At 40.9% G+C, this 18,371-nt stretch overlaps 2 protein-coding genes across 2 annotated transcripts in view; one reads left to right on the top strand and one right to left on the bottom strand.

Moving 5' to 3' along the window:
- Window positions 1-254: 254 nt before the first annotated feature.
- Window positions 255-5,520, bottom strand: PRSS37 (serine protease 37). The gene is made up of 6 exons (XM_002921672.4): window positions 5,472-5,520; window positions 5,087-5,201; window positions 3,217-3,358; window positions 1,911-2,164; window positions 1,192-1,328; window positions 255-420 (listed from the first exon to the last, which is right to left on the bottom strand). The coding sequence occupies exons 2-6, from the start codon at window positions 5,118-5,120 to the stop codon at window positions 280-282; spliced, it is 708 nt and encodes a 235-aa protein (XP_002921718.1). The 5' UTR covers window positions 5,121-5,201; window positions 5,472-5,520; the 3' UTR covers window positions 255-279.
- Window positions 5,521-6,344: 824 nt separating this feature from the next.
- Window positions 6,345-18,371, top strand: part of LOC117796994 (probable inactive serine protease 58) — a 37,439-nt gene continuing 25,412 nt past the window's right edge. The window contains exon 1 of the mRNA XM_034647285.1: window positions 6,345-6,462. Coding sequence (XP_034503176.1) covers window positions 6,345-6,462 — 118 coding nt within the window. The remainder of the gene's footprint in view (window positions 6,463-18,371) is intronic.

Below are 18,371 nucleotides of genomic sequence, written 5' to 3' on the forward strand. Positions count from 1 at the left end.
TCATTTGTAAGGTGGGGATGAAAGATAACCCCAAGGGTTTGTTATGAGCATTAAATGAGATAATGGATATAACCCTAGTACAGTGTGATAAGTGCTCATTTCATGTTTTGTTCTTGGTTCTTCACATCCTGGTGGGATATGAGCAGAGACACAACCAAGGAAACACAGGCTACTGGTATGATGTATTTCCATTTGGAAAGTTTATTTTGAGTTTGGGGAAAGTAGTGGCTTGTAGAGTCGATGACAAAGCCAGTGGGATGCAGAAGAAGTAGTAGGGTGTCATTTTTCTTTAGTGATGCTCTCGATCCAGGGTATATATTTGTGAACATTGGTGTAGATTCCGACATCTCCTCCCATGAAGTGTCCCACCTCGATCCCCTGGAGCTTGTTTTTGCAGATCACGGTAGCGACGGCCACCTCCTACCAGATGTTGTGCAGAGAAAGGGAGACAGAGAGAGATATGATCGGATCTTTTTACAGGAGCCCTCTTGTCCCCAACATGAATGAGCTCTGCCCAGTGGTAGCATCCTGGGTCATGAAAACAGCACTGGACCAGGAGATAGGAAGCTGGAGTCATTTATCTAGCTTTGCTGTAACTAGCCGTGTTTCATCTTGAGAAAGTCAGAGAAAAAACCTCTTTTGAACTCACATGTAAAATGAGTGAAACCCCATTTTTATTTGGACTGATGAAGCCAGTTTTCATTGTGAAGTTTGAATTTTTTTTTTCTAAAGATTTTATTTATTTATTTGACAGAGACAGCCAGCGAGAGAGGGAACACAAGCAGGGGGAGTGGGAGAGGAAGAAGCAGGCTCCCAGCGGAGGAGCCTGATGTGGGGCTCGATCCCAGAATGCTGGGATCATGCCCTGAGCCAAAGGCAGACGCTTAACAACTGTGCCACCCAGGCACCCCTTGAAGTTTGAATTTTTTTAAGCCCATTTGACCTGAAGCTATGAGAATAAATAATAAATCTAGCAAAGTGGAGGTGCTGCATGACACGCTTTAATGAATAAGGACACCTGTAAGGAGGGCCCATTACTGAAGGAACAATGGAGGCTTTGCTACAGCCTTATCAAATTCTCAAAACATTGTGAGAGAATGAGAGTGTTCTATTTTTTTTTTTTTAACTGTCATGTTTGGTTAACTAGACACATACAAACAAATGAAAACTGAATATAGAGAAAATGATTACCCCAAAAATTCGGCTGAAGACTTTCACAAATTTCACACATAAGGAGTTCCTGTGACGTTTTCCTTGTTCAGTTTTCTGGCACTCTTTATCAGGCATCACAGGGGCCTCCAGGTTCTGCCTTAAATCAGGATGTCTGCCTGAGGGAAGACAGGACAGAAGAAGCCTTCCAGTTCACCATTGTTATGTAGCCTGTTCAACCACTACCCTCTATTTCCACTGGTGTTTTGTGTGTATGGCTGAAGAAAAAAGGAATGAGAAAAGGGAATGATCTCGTGCATGGTTCTGAGAGTTAATCCAGAAGATTTAAAAATAGCCTTTATGTCTCTTTAGGAAACAGAGTTTCCTTTCTACTCTGTGTTCAGTCTTGGAGGAGTAAGAGGTGACCTGACTCAGATTCTCTGAGGTGTCCTCTACATGCAAAATGAGCCATATGCCAGGCTTGAGCACAGTCTCTTCAATGGGACTCGTGCCTCTTACGGGAATGGTGTGGCCTCTGTGCAGTCAGATGGCCTGGTGGCTCCAGCACCTGAAGCGTCAAGGAGGTAGTGTTGTGTCAACATCCTGGGAAGGGAGAAGATTTGGACTTCTGGATGGGTCTCTTTGCTAGACCACTCATGGTCTCTGCCCCTTCTCCTCTCCTCTCTTCTCAGCTATGTGGACATGGTGCTCCTCTTCTGGGGTGACTGATGACTCTGATTTGCTGTGGGGGGTACACTCACCGTTGTTGTTTTGGCTCCAGTCCAAACCTGCGAGCAGACAGACGGTGCCTGGCTGGACATCGCTGGTGGCGAGGGGAAGGGTCTGGACTTTGTTGTTGAGTCTGGCAGGTTTCGCCAGCTTAATGAGCATGAGGTCATCCTGGGGGTTGCTATGGCTGAAGTTCCAGTAGCGGATAATCTGGATGGGGTTAATTGCCTGCTCTGTGCCATCTCTGACTCTGATCCTGAAATTTCCCAGCATCACTTTCAGGTTTCTGGAGGGAGAAGGGGTTGGAAGTAATCACTGTCACCGTCACCATCATGATCATCGTCATCATTACCATTGTTGTCATCAAAGATGATATTGAATGTTACGGTGTGTCAGGTACTGTGTCATTTGCTTTATCTGGAGTCTGGATTACCTCCAGACACATGGAGGCATAGAAATATTACCTTCCCTCCACTCCAGCTCCAGCCTATCCAGCTGGGCATTTGCATTCTGGTGGGCGTAAGAGAATGGGATGACCTGAGTGTTGGAGCTCTGTTTGCTTCATCAGAGCCACTCAAAACCCTACTTCATCCTGCTCTCTACTTTTGGAAGATGATATATGTGGATTAAATCGATGGATTCTCCTGTTCTCTGGTCTCTCATTAGGTTTTGGTTGATAGCAAGCAGCAGGCAGTAATTGGAGGGAGAAGAATGAGGTTGGAGTATTTATCCTCCCAGCTACCTTCGCACAGTTGCCACACTGTGCTTCTTATCAGGCCGTCCGTTCACACAGTGCTTCCTCCCTTCCTCTCTCTCTCGCCCCCCCCCACCCTTCCCCACTGCCCTTCTTGTAACCATTCTTTCCTCTTGCCCCCTTAGTCCTAGGGGTAGTAACTGTACCTTTCCAATACTAATCCTGGGGGCACTGAACTATTCTCAATTTGTCCAATTCGAGTGTACCCTCAGTTACCTGCTAGTAACTCCCTTAAGTGTTAAGTAAGACACATTTGTATTGTCAGTAAAAAACTTGAAAACACTGAGGAGGCATGCTCTGTGGGGCGGGTTTCCTCACTATGGACATTTGGAGCTGGGTGATTGTTTGAGGGCTGGCCTGTGCACTGTAGGATGTTCAGTGGCCTCCTTGCCGTGGCCTCTCTTTGCTAGATAGATGCCAAGAGCACAGCACCCTCTCAGTGCATTGTGACAAACTGAAAAGATCTTCAGACTTTGCCACGTGTACCCTGGAAGGGAAAGTTGCCTCCATTTGAGAACCACTGATGTAGAATGAGTCACAGCTGCTTTGGGGCGGGGCGGGGGGGGGGGTTTCCCAGCACTCACGGTAAGTAGCAGTGAGCTGGGGCTAGCACCCAGTTGTTTTTGATGAGGACACCCACGCAGGGGTTGAAGTGAGACTTGAGATATACCAGATAGGGAGCATGGTCTTCTTTCTGCACAGATGAGTGAGCAGAGAAAACTGTCCCTGGAAAATAATCAGTAGTCTAAATATATAGAACATTCTTAATAGGTAAGACATGTCCTAAGACAAATAAGATAATCAGCAGGTTCCTAGTTGAAAAGGAATATGAGCAATTTTAAAGAAGTAATTCATTCGCCAGGAAATGTGAAAATGTTTGACCCTCTTTTTCTAATAAAAATGACATACCATTTTATCTAATATTTACAATAATAATTTTTGGTTTAATGTTGTTACTGTTAAAATCTGAGAAAGTACAATGGAAGAGACTTTTTCACTGCATGTAGGGACATGAATTGATTCTGTTTAAATGTTTGAAAAAGTTTAAATAGTGCATCAAGAGTGTATCAAGAGTATAAATAGTGCATCAAGAGTATAAATAGTGCATCACCTATGACCTAATAATTTCAACCCCAAGAATCCATTCTAAAGAAATATTCAAGTGTAGACAAATATTATGAATGTGTGCTCATTTTAGCACTATTTATAATAGCTAAACATTGGAAATATAAATGTCCAATATAGTAACGTAGGGCACTGATATATAAAAGTACATCAACATATGGAACATCATATATATTAAAATTATATTTATAAAGAATATTAAACAACAAAGCAAATATTGATAAACTTTCATTAAGTTAATAATAACAAACATGTACATTAATCCAGTAATCCAATTGTCTAAAAACAAGCAAAGGAAAAAAATAAACCATTTAAATGCAAAAGGAAATAAAATAAAGCCTGGGGGTAAATTTAAAGTGTTAGCATGTGCTGACTGAGAGGTGGGATTATGAACAATGTTTCTTTTTTTTCTACTTTTTAATATTTCCAAATTTTTAGTATGAACATGTAATATTTTTTTTAAATGAATGATCAAAAAAAAAAACACTTCAGAAGATAGGGAGGAAGGCTGCTTGTAGTGTCAGAAATAAAGTACTGTTCTTGTCTCAGCTGTCCTTGATTCTTCCATAAATCCTTCCCAAGCCTTGGCTTACACCTCCCCACACCCTTTTATGATCACATAGAAAACCCAAAGGAAAAAAAAGTGGCATATTAATAAGGACAAGAGGCATTGAGCTTTTGTTCTAAGTGCTTTACATGGATTTATTTAACATTTTCATAATATCTGTATAATATAGGTAGTAATATCCCCCTTTTGACAAGAGAAACTGAAGCACAGGTGGGTTGATTAATTTGTCCAAGCCCACACAGCTAATGGTGATGCAACATAGACCGTCAGCAAGTGCTGGGAAATGCCTCACCAGCCAATTCTGCCATCAGAAGGACTTTGGAAGTCAGGGAGTGCAGGAGGTAGGGCCCTTGCATTTGATCTTGTTTCTACCTTCTTCATTCCCTGCATTCGGAGTCTTTTCGCTTTTGAAGCAGGGGGGATATCAGACTTCAAAATGAGCTCTCTGTCCCTGTGACTACACTGGGACCTGCTCTGTGGGTGATGAGGCCCACATTTTGGAATCACCGCGAGGAACACGCAATGCTGAGGCTTCTCTAAGGCGAGTGAGCACCACCGCCAGCTCTGTAGCTTAGCACCTAGCACTGGCTCGGCCTCCTGAGAGTCTTAGGGTGGGGTCTAGGAGGGGAGAGGCCTAGTTCTGTCCATGACTGGTTTTCTTAGATTCTTTTTTTGTACCCTCCACACAGCCCAGTCTGCCTTACTCCATCCTACGTTAATCTGTGCCTTATAGGACAGAATTGAAGGTCATGGATACATACCAGCAAGGACACCCAAATAGAAGATGAATTTCATAGCAGTCCAGATCTTTCCCTGCGAGATGCGGAAGATCAGCAGAGTATGAAACTCTCAGGACAGTGTTCTCCTCAGGAACGCCTAGTAGAATCAGTGGACATGGTTAGGTATGGGGACGTAAAATGGGATTGGGAAACAGCTCTGGGCATAAACGGGGGTGGAAGAGGGCTCCAGGTAGACAGATGAAGGCCCTTCTGCTCCAGGGGAGATGGACTGTGCCTCTCTCGGGTCTTTCAGGGAAGGAAAAAAAAGCCTAGCTCCTTAGACTTCCAGATCCAGGTCCCTCTACCTGCTGTCCCTAAAAGCCCATCAGCTGTCTGTGGGAAAGGGAGCTCTAGGCTCAGGACTTACCTTCCACATGGAGTTTCTGAGGCCAGGGCTGTGGGGGACAGGATTCGCCACCTTAGCGCAGGCGGTATCCCCAGGTTTACTCTGAACCCCCTACTACTTATCCTTTCCCTCAGCCCCTCCCGTCTTTATTACACTTCCTTCATCTTTCCCTGTGATCACTGTTTGTTTCATCACTCAGCTGTCATCACCAGCTTGGTCTGCTATCCTGATCACCAGCTTTGAGCTAAGGACATGTGGAAATGAAAAGCACTCAGAACAGTTATTTTGACAGTTGGGGAATGGCCTATATTCTACGTTATATTAAATTTAGGACCTACTGTGTATTGGTGACAATCCAGAAGGCAGGACTTGTCGGTGCTTTTTACCTAATAAAGAGATTTCTCAGCCAAGAGTAAACTGTTAGGGTCATCTTTGGATAACTCAGAGCACACTCTAACAAGAACACTTTCACTAATAGCACTTAACCAAATCCCAGGCACTTGGCTCAATTCTTTATAGACACTGTCAGTGGTGATTTCATATCAGGTCAGTCTGAGATATAAAATTAATTATACTTTGTATCACTCTAGCCCTTCAAAGTCTCTTAAGCCCATAATCTCCTTCCAGTGGCACAACAAGCCTACAAAGAGGAGACGAGGCTGGTATCATTTTTTTCTTGATCTGTAGATAACAGAACTGAAAGAGAATTTACATCAGTGTCTCAAAATCACACATGATTGGAAAGACTAGAAATAGAATCTAGGTCTTATTATTGGAGACACATCGCTTTTCAACTACGTCCTCCAGTCTTCGGCTAATCAGCTGGCATTCCTAGATCTTGAAAAGATACATTTCCTCACACAAATTGCCTGAAGTGTGAAATGAAAAGGAGACATGGTGCATACTTTCCGGTCCCTCACAGTGAACACAGAGGTCCACTGGGGAGTAGGGCTGGCTTACGGAATGTCTTTGAGGTTCAAAGACAGGATGGAGCTGTGGAAGGTTTTCCGTGGTGAGGGTAGGATTAGTTAACAGAGTTGGAACTTGAGAGAGAGATTCTTTACTCTGAGGTTGTTGGGCCTAGATTTTTTTTGGAAAGCTTATGGACCAGGAGGGGGGTGTGAGGCCTTTCCAAAGACAGCAGATTTACTGGAGGAGGCTGGTACGGGGGACTACTACTTGTCTGTGAGTTTCAAATTAGTATCTCCAGCCCAGACCTCCTGTCCCACATATACAACTGCCTCCTAGAAACCATTTTTAAAAAAGATTTTATTTATTTATTTGACAGAGAGAGGGAACACAAGCAGGGGAAGCGGGAGAGGGAGAAGCAGGCTTCTCACTGAGCAGGGAGCTTGATGCGGGACTCAATCCCAGAACCCTGGGATCATGAACTGAGCCAAAGGCAGACGCTTAACGACTGAGCCATCCAGGCGCCCCCTCCTAGAAACCATATTTTTTGCATCTGCTTTAGGTTCCTGAAATTTAGCATGTCAGAATTTTACCCTTTCTTCCTCCAGTTTTTCAAATGCATTCTTTTTCCTGTTTTGCTTATTTTAGGAGATAACTCTACCTACCACTTGTTTGATTTCTCTCTTTCTTACCACTCAACCTCAAACCATCCTACTTCCAGAAGTCTCTTAAATCCATCCTTATTTTTCCATTCTCACTGCTGTCATCCTAATGCAGGCCATAATCTTGTCACGCTTGAACTAATATATGTGCCCATCTGGTGTTGGCTCAGCTTGACATTCTCCTTTTTATTTAGAATTGTTTTTTTTTCCTTCTAAAGTAAATATGAAATCATGTCAGTCTCCTTTTAGAAACTCTTCAGTAGTTCCCCATTGTCTGTAGAGTAAACCCCTAGCATGCTTTAGGGGACTCCCTCGAGCCTCATCCCATCTTGTCCTCATAACCCTCTCTGCTCAGCTTCCCCCGCCCCCCGCAACCCCACACACTTTTTTCAGGCCTAGCAAACTATTTTCAGGTGTGGGCTTTCTTGTTTCAATGTGAATACCTTTTTATATTACCTTAGCTTTTGAGTGCTTCCTGTAGTTTGCCAATCCCATTTATTTTTTCCTTTTTTTCTTAAAGATTTATTTATTTATTTGAGAGAAAGAGAGAGAGAGAGAGCAGGGGGAGGGGCAGAGGGAGAGAAAGAATCCTTAAGCAGACTTCCTGGTGAGCACGGAGTGCATCTCAGGGCTTGATCCCATGACCCTGAGATCATGACCCGAGCCAAAATCAAGAGTCAGCCACTCAACAACTGAGCCACCCAGGTGCCCCATTTTTTTCTTTTTTGTTTTAGGGTACTGATTTCTGATATGGACATCATTCTTAAAGCTTCTGTTTGAAAAAAAGTAACTTTAGAATTCTATGGCTGGATATGTGTGTGTGTACATGTGTGCATATGATACTCAACATTTCCTCATATGTTTGTAATTTTCTTGTCATTAAGTTCTCTATTAGCATTATTACAGATTCCTCGTACACATGGAGACACATCTGCTTCTAGCCTCATTCCACAAACTGTCAGGTTTATAGAGACTCTAATTCTATTATTGTTTCATTCTGCCATCTAACTGATTTTCTATTTAAGTAATATTCTTGTTATATTCCACCACCAAAAATCAATTTGAAAAAGGCAGCTACCAAGAAAGGATAGAATGAGAGAGAGAGAGAGAGCACTGCATACAGGAGGGCAGTGTAGTAAGAACAGATTTGGAGCTCTGACAAGAGCCGCTCATGTTGGTATAGGTTGGGAACTTTTATTCGAATGGTATCTACGGTTGTGAGACATGACCTGTACAAGTGAAGCAGTTCTGAGGAGGGGTGGGGTATGCACTGCCTGCATAAAAGGGAGGGGACCAGTGTCACACAGGAGGGTGGGACACAGCTCTGCTTCATCAGAGTAGCCCAGAAAGGAAAGGGGTCAATGGGACATGTAGAGTGAGGGGTGCTAGTCACACATAGGGGGGAAGGGACTGGTGAAAAGAACTGAGAGGCTACGGGAGGAACTGGGGATGACTTTTAACTCCACAGAAGGTTTACTTGACTCCTGCTTGGAAATTCTTTTCCCTAGATGAGGTAGATAAAGCTCAGACCCGTGGACCTTATCTGCCCATAGGGCAGGTTTCAGTTGGACTGGAAGATCTCCGTGCCTACTGACAGGTGGGCTGCTGTGGCTGGTGGATCTTCTTTCACACTGAGGATCAAGAGTGGAAGGAGACACCTCTAGATGACAGACTTTTATAGAATCCCGATCCTCAGTTCTCCCACCTGCACCTTCTGCTGCCCAGAATCCCCAGGCAGGATAGAAGTTCTGTGCCTTCTTTGTGCCTGTTCATTTCTACTACATTCTTATCCTCAGCACAGGATTCAGGCATCAGCATGAATTGTGTCCTATTAACCTTGCTGATGGTGACTGGTGAGTGACTGAAGGTAACTCTTTGTCAAGTTTATTAGGACTCTGGTGGGGGTGGGGCTGTAGTGCTGTGTTGGGGAGGGAGAGCCAGTGGATCAGGGTGATACATGACTCATTTTCTGTACAGGTTCAGTCATTGGTAGGACCTAACTAAAACTTTCTATTATGGGCTCAGACCTCCTCGCAATGTCTTATAAAGTTGTTGAGCTAAAACATGGAGGTATGCCAGAAGGAAGGACAGAGATAGGAGCCTGGAAGGGGGCATAGGAATGTATAAAAGACATAGAAAACAAAAAAGCAAGCGTTCTGCCTGTAAGGGTCAAAAGGAAAATGTTGATTTTGCTCTTGGGCTTTAAAATGTAATGTGCAGGCAGAGGAACGCATTAGCGAATTGGAGGATGGGTTAGTAGAAGAAAAAACGAAAATAGAAGCTGGTCTTAAAAAAATCCACGCCCACGAATGTAGATTACGGGAGATTACTGACTCTATGAAACGATCCAATGTCAGAATCATCGGCATCCCTGAAGGGGTGGAGAAAAACAGAGGTCTAGAAGAGATATTTGAACAAATTGTAGCTGAAAACTTCCCTAATCTAGCAAGGGAAACAAGCATTCGTGTCCAAGAGGCAGAGAGGACCCCATCCAAGCTCAACCAGGACAAACCTACGCCACGGCATGTCATAGTGCAATTCGCAAATATTAGATCCAAGGATACAGTATTGAAAGCGGCCAGGGCAAAGAAATTTCTCACGTACCAAGGCAAAGGTATCAGGATTACGTCAGACCTGTCTACAGAGACCTGGAATGAGAGAAAGGCTTGGGGGGGCATTTTTAAAGCTCTTTCAGAGAAAAACATGCAGCCAAGGATCCTTTATCCAGCAAAGCTGTCATTCAGAATTGATGGAGAAATAAAGACGTTCCAAAATCGCCAATCATTAACCAATTTCGTAACCACGAAACCAGCCCTACAGGAGATATTAAGGGGGGCTCTATAAAGGTAAAAAGGCCCCAAGAGTGATACAGAGCAGCAAGTCACAACCGATACAAAGACTTTAAAGAGAAATGGCATCATTAAAATCATATCTGTCAATAATCTCTATCAATCTAAATGGCTTAAACTCTCCCATAAAACGCCACAGGGTTGCAGATTGGATAAAAAGACATGACCCATCCATTTGCTGTCTACAAGAGACTCATTTTGAACCCAAAGATGCATTCAGACTTAGAGTAAGGGGATGGAGTACCATCTTCCACGCAAATGGACCTCAAAAGAAAGCTGGAGTAGCAATTCTCATATCAGATAGACTGGATTTTAAACTAGAGGCCATAGAGAGAGATACAGAAGGGCACTATATTATTCTTAAAGGAAGTATTCAACAAGTGGATATGACAATTATTAATATATATGCCCCCAACAGGGGAGCAGCAAGATACACAAGCCAACTCTTAACCAAAATAAAGAGACATATAGATAAGAACACAGTAATAGTAGGGGACCTCAACACCCCACTATCAGAAATAGACAGAACACCCTGGCAAAAACTAAGCAAAGAATCAAAGGCTTTGAATGCCATACTCGACGAGTTGGACCTCATAGATATATATAGAACACTACACCCCAGAACCAAAGAATACTCATTCTATTCAAATGCCCATGGAACATTCTCAAGAATAGATCATGCTCTGGGACACAAAACAGGTCTCAGCCAATACCAAAAGATTGAAATTATCCCCTGCATATTCTCAGACCACAACGCTCTGAAATTGGAACTCAACCACAAGGAAAAACCTGGAAGAAACTCAAACACTTGGAGGCTAAGAACCATCCTGCTCAAGAATGACTCGATAAACCAGGAAATCAAAAAACAAATTAAACAATTTATGGAGACCAACGAGAATGAATACACAACGGTCCAAAACCTATGGGATACTGCAAAGGCAGTCCTAAGGGGGAAATACATAGCCATCCAAGCCTCACTCAAAAGAATAGAAAAATCTAAAATGCAGTTTCTATATTCTCACCTCAAGAAACTGGAACAGCAACAGAGGGACAGGCCTAACCCACTGACAAGGAAGGAGTTGACCAAGATTAGAGCAGAAATCAATGAATTAGAGACCAGAACCACAGTAGAGCAGATCAACAGGACTAGAAGCTGGTTCTTTGAGAGAATCCATAAAATTGATAGACCACTGGCAAAACTTGTCCAAAAACAAAGAGAAAGGACTGAGATTATTAAAATTATGACTGAAAAGGGAGAGGTCACGACCAGCACCATTGAAATTGCAAGGATTATTAGAAACTTTTATCAACAGCTATATGCCAAAAAACTAAACAATCTGGAAGAGATGGAGGCCTTCCTGGAAACCTATAAACTACCAAGACTGAAACAGGAAGAAATAGATTTCTTAAATAGGCCAATTAACTATGAAGAAATTGAGTCAGTGATAAACAACCTTCCAAATAATAAAACTCCAGGCCCAGACGGTTTTCCTGGGGAATTCTACCAAACATTCAAAGAAGAAATAATACCTATTCTCCTAAAGCTATTTCAAAAAATAGAAACAGAAGGAAAGCTACCAAACTCATTCTATGAGGCTAATATTACCTTGATCCCCAAACCAGGCAAAGACCCCCTCAAAAAGGAGAATTACAGACCGATTTCTCTAATGAATATGGATGCCAAAATCCTCAACAAGATCCTTGCTAATAGAATCCAACAGTACATTAAAAGGATTATCCATCATGACCAAGTGGGATTCATACCTGGGATGCAAGCATGGTTCAACACTCGCAAATCAATCAATGTGATACATCATATCAACAAGAAAAGACTCAAGAACCATATGATCCTCTCAATTGATGCAGAAAAAGCATTTGACAAAATACAGCATCCTTTCCTGATTAAAACCCTTCAGAGTGTAGGAATAGAGGGTACATTTCTCAATCTCATAAAAGCCATCTATGAAAAGCCTACTGCAAGCATTATTCTCAATGGGGAAAAGCTGGAAGCCTTTCCCTTAAGATCAGGAACACGACAAGGATGCCCACTCTCGCCACTATTATTCAACATAGTACTAGAAGTCCTTGCAACAGCAATCAGAAGACAAAAAGGGATCAAAGGTATCCAAATCGGCAAAGAAGAAGTCAAACTGTCTCTCTTTGCAGATGACATGATACTCTATATGGAAAACCCAAAGGAATCCACTCCCAAACTATTAGAAGTTATAGAACAATTCAGTAAGGTGGCAGGATACAAAATCAATGCCCAGAAATCAGTTGCATTTCTATACACGAATAACGAGACTGAAGAAAGAGAAATTAGGGAATCCATCCCATTTACAATAACACCAAAAACCATGCGTTACCTTGGAATTAACTTAACCAGAGACGTAAAGGACCTATATGCTAGAAACTATAGATCACTTTTGAAAGATATTGAGGAAGACATAAAAAGATGGAAAAATATTCCATGCTCATGGATTGGAAGAATTAACATAGTTAAAATGTCCATACTACCCAGAGCAATCTACACTTTCAATGCTATCCCGATCAAAATACCGAGGACATTTTTCAAAGAACTGGAACAAATAGTCCTTAAATTTGTATGGAACCAGAAAAGGCCCCGAATCTCCAAGGAACTGTTGAAAAGGAAAAACAAAGCTGGGGGCATCACAATGCCGGATTTCGAGCTGTACTACAAAGCTGTGATCACAAAGACAGCATGGTACTGGCACAAAAACAGACACATCGACCAATGGAACAGAATAGAGAACCCAGAAATGGACCCTCGGCTCTTTGGGCAACTAATCTTTGATAAAGCAGGAAAAAACATCCGGTGGAAAAAAGACAGTCTCTTCAATAAATGGTGCTGGGAAAATTGGACAGCTACATGCAAAAGAATGAAACTTGACCACTCTCTCACACCATACACAAAAATAAACTCCAAATGGATGAAAGACCTCAATGTGAGACAGGAATCCATCAAAATTCTAGAGGAGAACATAGGCAACAACTTCTATGACATCGGCCAGAGCAACCTTTTTCACGACACATCTCCAAAGGCAAGAGAAATAAAAGATAAAATGAACTTATGGGACTTTATCAGGATAAAGAGCTTCTGCACAGCCAAGGAAACAGTCAAAAAAACTAAGAGACAGCCCACGGAATGGGAGAATATATTTGCAAAGGACACCACAGATAAAGGACTGGTATCCAAGATCTACAAAGAACTTCTCAAACTCAATACACGAGAAACAAATAAACAAATCATAAAATGGGCAGAAGATATGAACAGACACTTTTCCAATGAAGACATACAAATGGCTAACAGACACATGAAAAAATGTTCAAAATCATTAGCCATCAGGGAAATTCAAATCAAAACCACACTGAGATACCACCTTACGCCAGTTAGAATGGCAAAGATAGACAAGGCAAGAAACAACAATTGTTGGAGAGGATGTGGAGAAAGGGGATCCCTCCTACATTGTTGGTGGGAATGCAAGTTGGTACAGCCACTCTGGAAAACAGTGTGGAGGTCCCTTAAAAAGTTAAAAATTGAACTACCCTATGACCCAGCCATTGCACTACTGGGTGTTTACCCCAAAGATACAGACGTAGTAAAGAGAAGGGCCATATGCACCCCAATGTTCATAGCTGCATTGTCCACAATAGCCAAATCATGGAAGGAGCCGAGATGCCCTTCAACAGATGACTGGATTAAGAAGCTGTGGTCCATATATACAATGGAATATTACTCAGCTATCAGAAAGAACGAATTCTCAACATTTGCTGCAACATGGACGGCACTGGAGGAGATAATGCTAAGTGAAATAAGTCAAGCAGAGAAAGACAATTATCATATGATTTCTCTCATCTATGGAACATAAGAACTAGGAGGATCGGTAGGGGAAGAAAGGGATAAGGAAAGGGGGGTAATCAGAAGGGGGAATGAAACATGAGAGACTATGGACTATGAGAAACAAACTGAAGACTTCAGAGGGGAGGGGGTGGGGGAATGGGATAGACTGGTGATGGGTAGTAAGGAGGGCACGTATTGCATGGTGCACTGGGTGTTATACGCAACTAATGAAGCATCAAACTTTACATCGGAATCCGGGGATGTACTGTATGGTGATTAACATAAGATAATAAAAAATAAAAAATAAAAAAAATAAAAAAAAATAAAATGTAATGTGCAATATTAAGAATAATCACCATCATCACCGCCACCATAAAAGCACATAACTACATAGTGCTTTTATGACAGACACTGCTCTCTTCATATTAACTCATTTGATTCTTATAACAACTTTGTGAGGTAAGTATTATTATTCTCATTTTTTTTGATGAGGAAACTAAGGCACAAAGTAATTAAGTAACTTGCCCATAATGAAGTTGGTATGGCTGTGTAATTAGGCAATTAATGCTCTCCTACCCAGTTATATGGCCTGGGACAAATACCCTAACCTCTCTGAGCCTCAGTTTCCATATGTGCAACATGAGAAAAATATCTGTCTCTTAAGGGCATCAGTGCTTCCTAAACCTATATTAGACTGAGTGGAGTTAACCAAGTTAAGTGTGGTGGGGGTGGGTAGGTTGTTTCAGACAGAGGTGAAGGTTGTTTCAGTAAGTGTGAGGGTCATGAGGTGTGGCATGTTAACTAAAAGACCATCTCTGTGGCTGGAGCACAGAGGAAGGAAGTAGATTAAGAGTAAAATAGTAGAGGGTCTTCTAGCCTTAGTTTTTGAAATGATCCTGGATATAATAGGAATCCTTTAAAGAGTTTAAATATCCTAGTTATATTACCACACTTAGGATTTAGAAGCATTCACATGACTTTAGTATGGAGAATGGTTTTGGGTAGAGATATGGGTTATGGGTGAGAAAGATCTGGAGAGAAATTTAAGACTGTTGCAACTCTCTGCGCAGCAGAGTAGCCTAGGGTGGTGGCAGTGAGTCTGAAATAAAGGAAAAGGATGCCATAGGTAAGAGTGAGGTAGTAGTCATGATCAGTTGAACGTGAGGAATGAAGGGTAGGAAGAAGTAAAGGCTGTCGTCCAGAAGTCTGGTTGCGCGAATGGTAGTACAATATATGGAAATTAGGAACACTGGAAAAGGAGGTATTTGGGGAAGGAGATGGGTTACTTTTTTGACTTACTGAGTTCGAAGTACTTTTGAGACCTCAAATGGAGATGTCCACCTGAATAGAAAGGTCAGAAAGTCATGACAGGGGTCTGAGCTGGGATGCAGATTTTGGAATTTGGGAATTTTGACAGGATTTGAATTTGTAGGAATGAGTGGAAAAGATTACTTGAAAAGAGTTTATGGAAATATGTAAAAGACAAAACTATGAAGAATTCTAACTGCCTTTTTTGGTTTAAAATTCTTATTTTGAAATATTTATACATTTATAGGACGTTTCAAGAAATGTATAGAGTACCACATACCCTTCATCTGCTTTCCACCGTGGTAACATCTTGTATAACTATGGCACAAAAAGATAGCAAACCATGAAATTGACATTGGTACAATTTGGTTTATTCAGCTTTACCCTTTTTTTTACATGTGTGTGTATTTAAATCTATACAACTTCACACATGTAGGTGTGTGCATCCACTACCACTTTGAAGACACAGAACAGTCCATCACCGCAGAGTCCCTCCTGTTGCCCTTCTATGGACACACCATTACATTCTCCCTCCTCCACACCACCCCCCTTCCCTAATCCATGGTAACTACTAACGTGTTCTCCATTCCCGTAATGTGGTTGTTGCAAGAATGTTACAGAAATGGAATCATACACTATGTTATATTTTAGGATTGGATCTTTTCACTCAGCATAACTCCCTCGGGATTTGTCCAAGTTGTGTGTATATCAATAGTTTATTCTTTTTGTTACTATTATTCTGGGGTATGGATGCAGGCTGGTTTGTTTAACCATTCACCCACTGAAGCACATCTGTGTGGTTTTAAGGTTTTGGCTTTTATGAATAAAGCTATGTTTTTTTGTGATAGTAAGTTTTTGTTTGTCTGGCATACATGTCCAAGAATGCAATTTCTGGCGGTATGGTAATTGTATGTTTAGTTTTATACCATACTGCCAGATTGTTTTCCAGATTGGCTGCACCATTTTAGATTCCCACTAACAATGTATGAATGAGCCATTTCCTCTACTTATCTGCCACATTTGGTGTCATCACCAAAGTTCACTACGTTTCATATTAGCCATTCTACCAGGTGTATAGAAATGCCTCATTGAAATTTTAATGTTCATTTTCCTAGTAAGTAATGATGTCGAATATCCTTTCATGTGCCTGTTTACCATATGGATATTCTTTTTAGTGAAGGGTTTGTTCTTGTCTTTTGCCTATTTTCTAATTAGATTGTTTGTTTTATTGACTGTTGAGTCTGAGAGTATGTATCCAGTCTAGATATAAGTCCTACATGAGCTAGGAGGCTTGCCATGTTTTTCCCAGTCTATAACTTGTCTTTAAACTCTCTTCAGAGGGTCTTTTATAAAGCAATTGTTTCCAATCTTGATGAGGCCCAATTTTTCATTTGATCCATTGGTTATTCAGAAGTATGTTTAATCTCCATGTATTTTGGGATTTTCCAGTTATCTTTCTGTTATTGATTTCTAGTTTAATTCCACTGTGGCTTAAGATCAGAAATTGTATGATTCCCTATTCTTTTAAGTTTGTTAAGGTGTGTCGTGTGGTCCAGAATGTGATCTGTCTTGGTGAATGTTCCATGTGAGCCTGAGAAAACTGTGTATTCTGTTGTTTTTACAAAAGCAGTCTATAATTGTCAGTTACATCCAGTTGATTGAAGGTGCTGTGGACTTAAATGATATCCAGATTGGTTTTCTGCATTCTGAAACTGTCCATTCCTGATAGAGGGGTGTCGAAGTCTCCAAGTAGGAGAATGGATTTATCTGTTTCTCTTTCTAGTTCTGTCAGCTTTTATCTCACATAGTTTGATGCGCTGTGATTATGCACATGCACACTAAGGATTGTTATGTCTTCTTGGATCATTGATCCCTTTATTATAATGTAATAATGCCTGTCTTTGTCCCTAATAACTTTCCTTGAAGTCTGTTCTGTTTGAAATTAATATAGCTACTCCTGCTTTCCTTTGATTAGTGTTAGTGTGGTATATCTTTCTCCATCCATTTACTTTTGGTCTGTATGTCTTTATATTTAAAGTATGTTTGGGGCACCTGGCTGGCTCAGTTGGAGGAGCATGTGACTCTTGATCTCAGGGAAGCCCCATGTTGGGTGGAGAGATTACTTAAATAAATAAAAATTTAAAGTGGGTTTATTGTAGACAACATACCCTTGGATCTTATATTTTGATTCATTCTGACAATCTCTGTGTTTTAACTGGCGCATTTATACTACTGACATTCATAGTGATTATTGATATAGTTGGATTAATATCCACCATATTTGCTATTGTTTTCTATTTGTTGTTTTATGCTCCTATTTTTGTCTTTCACTCTTTCTTGTCTGCCACTTGTGGTTTTAATGGAGTATTTTATATTATTTCATTCTCTCTCCTTTCTTAGCATATCCATTATACTTCTTTTTTTTAATGTTTTTTATATGGTTGCCCTAGAGTTTGCAGTATAAATTTACAATTAGTCCTTGTCCACTTTCAAAAACACTGTGTCAGTTCATGGATAGTGTGGGTACCTTATGATAACAAAATAATTCTGATATCTCTCTCCTTTCCCTTACATGATTGCTGTCATTCATTTCACTTGTGTATGAGCATATATGCATGTAAGCATATGTCGTTGAATACATTGCTGCTATTACTATTTTGGGCAAACTCTTGTCTGTTATAGCAATTAAAGAATAAAAAATAAGTTTATTTACTTTCACTTATTCCTTCTTTGAGGCTCTTCCTTTCCTTATGAAGATCCAAATTTGTAACCTATATTATTTTCCTTCTCTTAAAGATTTTATTTTATTATTTTTTACAAAGCAGGTCTGCTGGCAACAGAGTCCCTCAATTTTTGTTCATCTGAGAAGGTTTTTATTTCTCCTTCCCCTTTGAAGGATAATTTCACAGGGTACAGAATTCTAGATTGGTGTTTTTTGTGTCTCTATACTTCAAATATTTTCTGTACTTTCTTCTTGTTTGTATGGTTTCTGAGGAGAAGTTGGATGTAATTCTTATCTTTGTTCCTCCACAGGTAAGGTGTTCTTTCCTTGAGCTTCTTTCAGGACTTTTTTCTTTATCTTTGATTTTCTCTCTTTGAAAATGATATGCCTTGGTGCAGTTTCCCCCCCCCTTTTCCCCCCTAAATTTATCCTACTTAGTGCTCTCTGAGCTTCCTGGATCTGTGTTTTGATATATGTCATTTATTTGGAGGAAATTTTCAGTCTTACTGTTTCAAATATTTTTCCATTTCTTTCTCTCTTTCTTCTCCTTCTGGCATTTCCATTATGCATATGTTACACATTTTTTAAAAAGTTATTCCACAGTCCTTA

Source organism: Ailuropoda melanoleuca, chromosome 1 (assembly GCF_002007445.2).
Source record: "Ailuropoda melanoleuca isolate Jingjing chromosome 1, ASM200744v2, whole genome shotgun sequence".
NCBI lineage: Eukaryota > Metazoa > Chordata > Mammalia > Carnivora > Ursidae > Ailuropoda > Ailuropoda melanoleuca.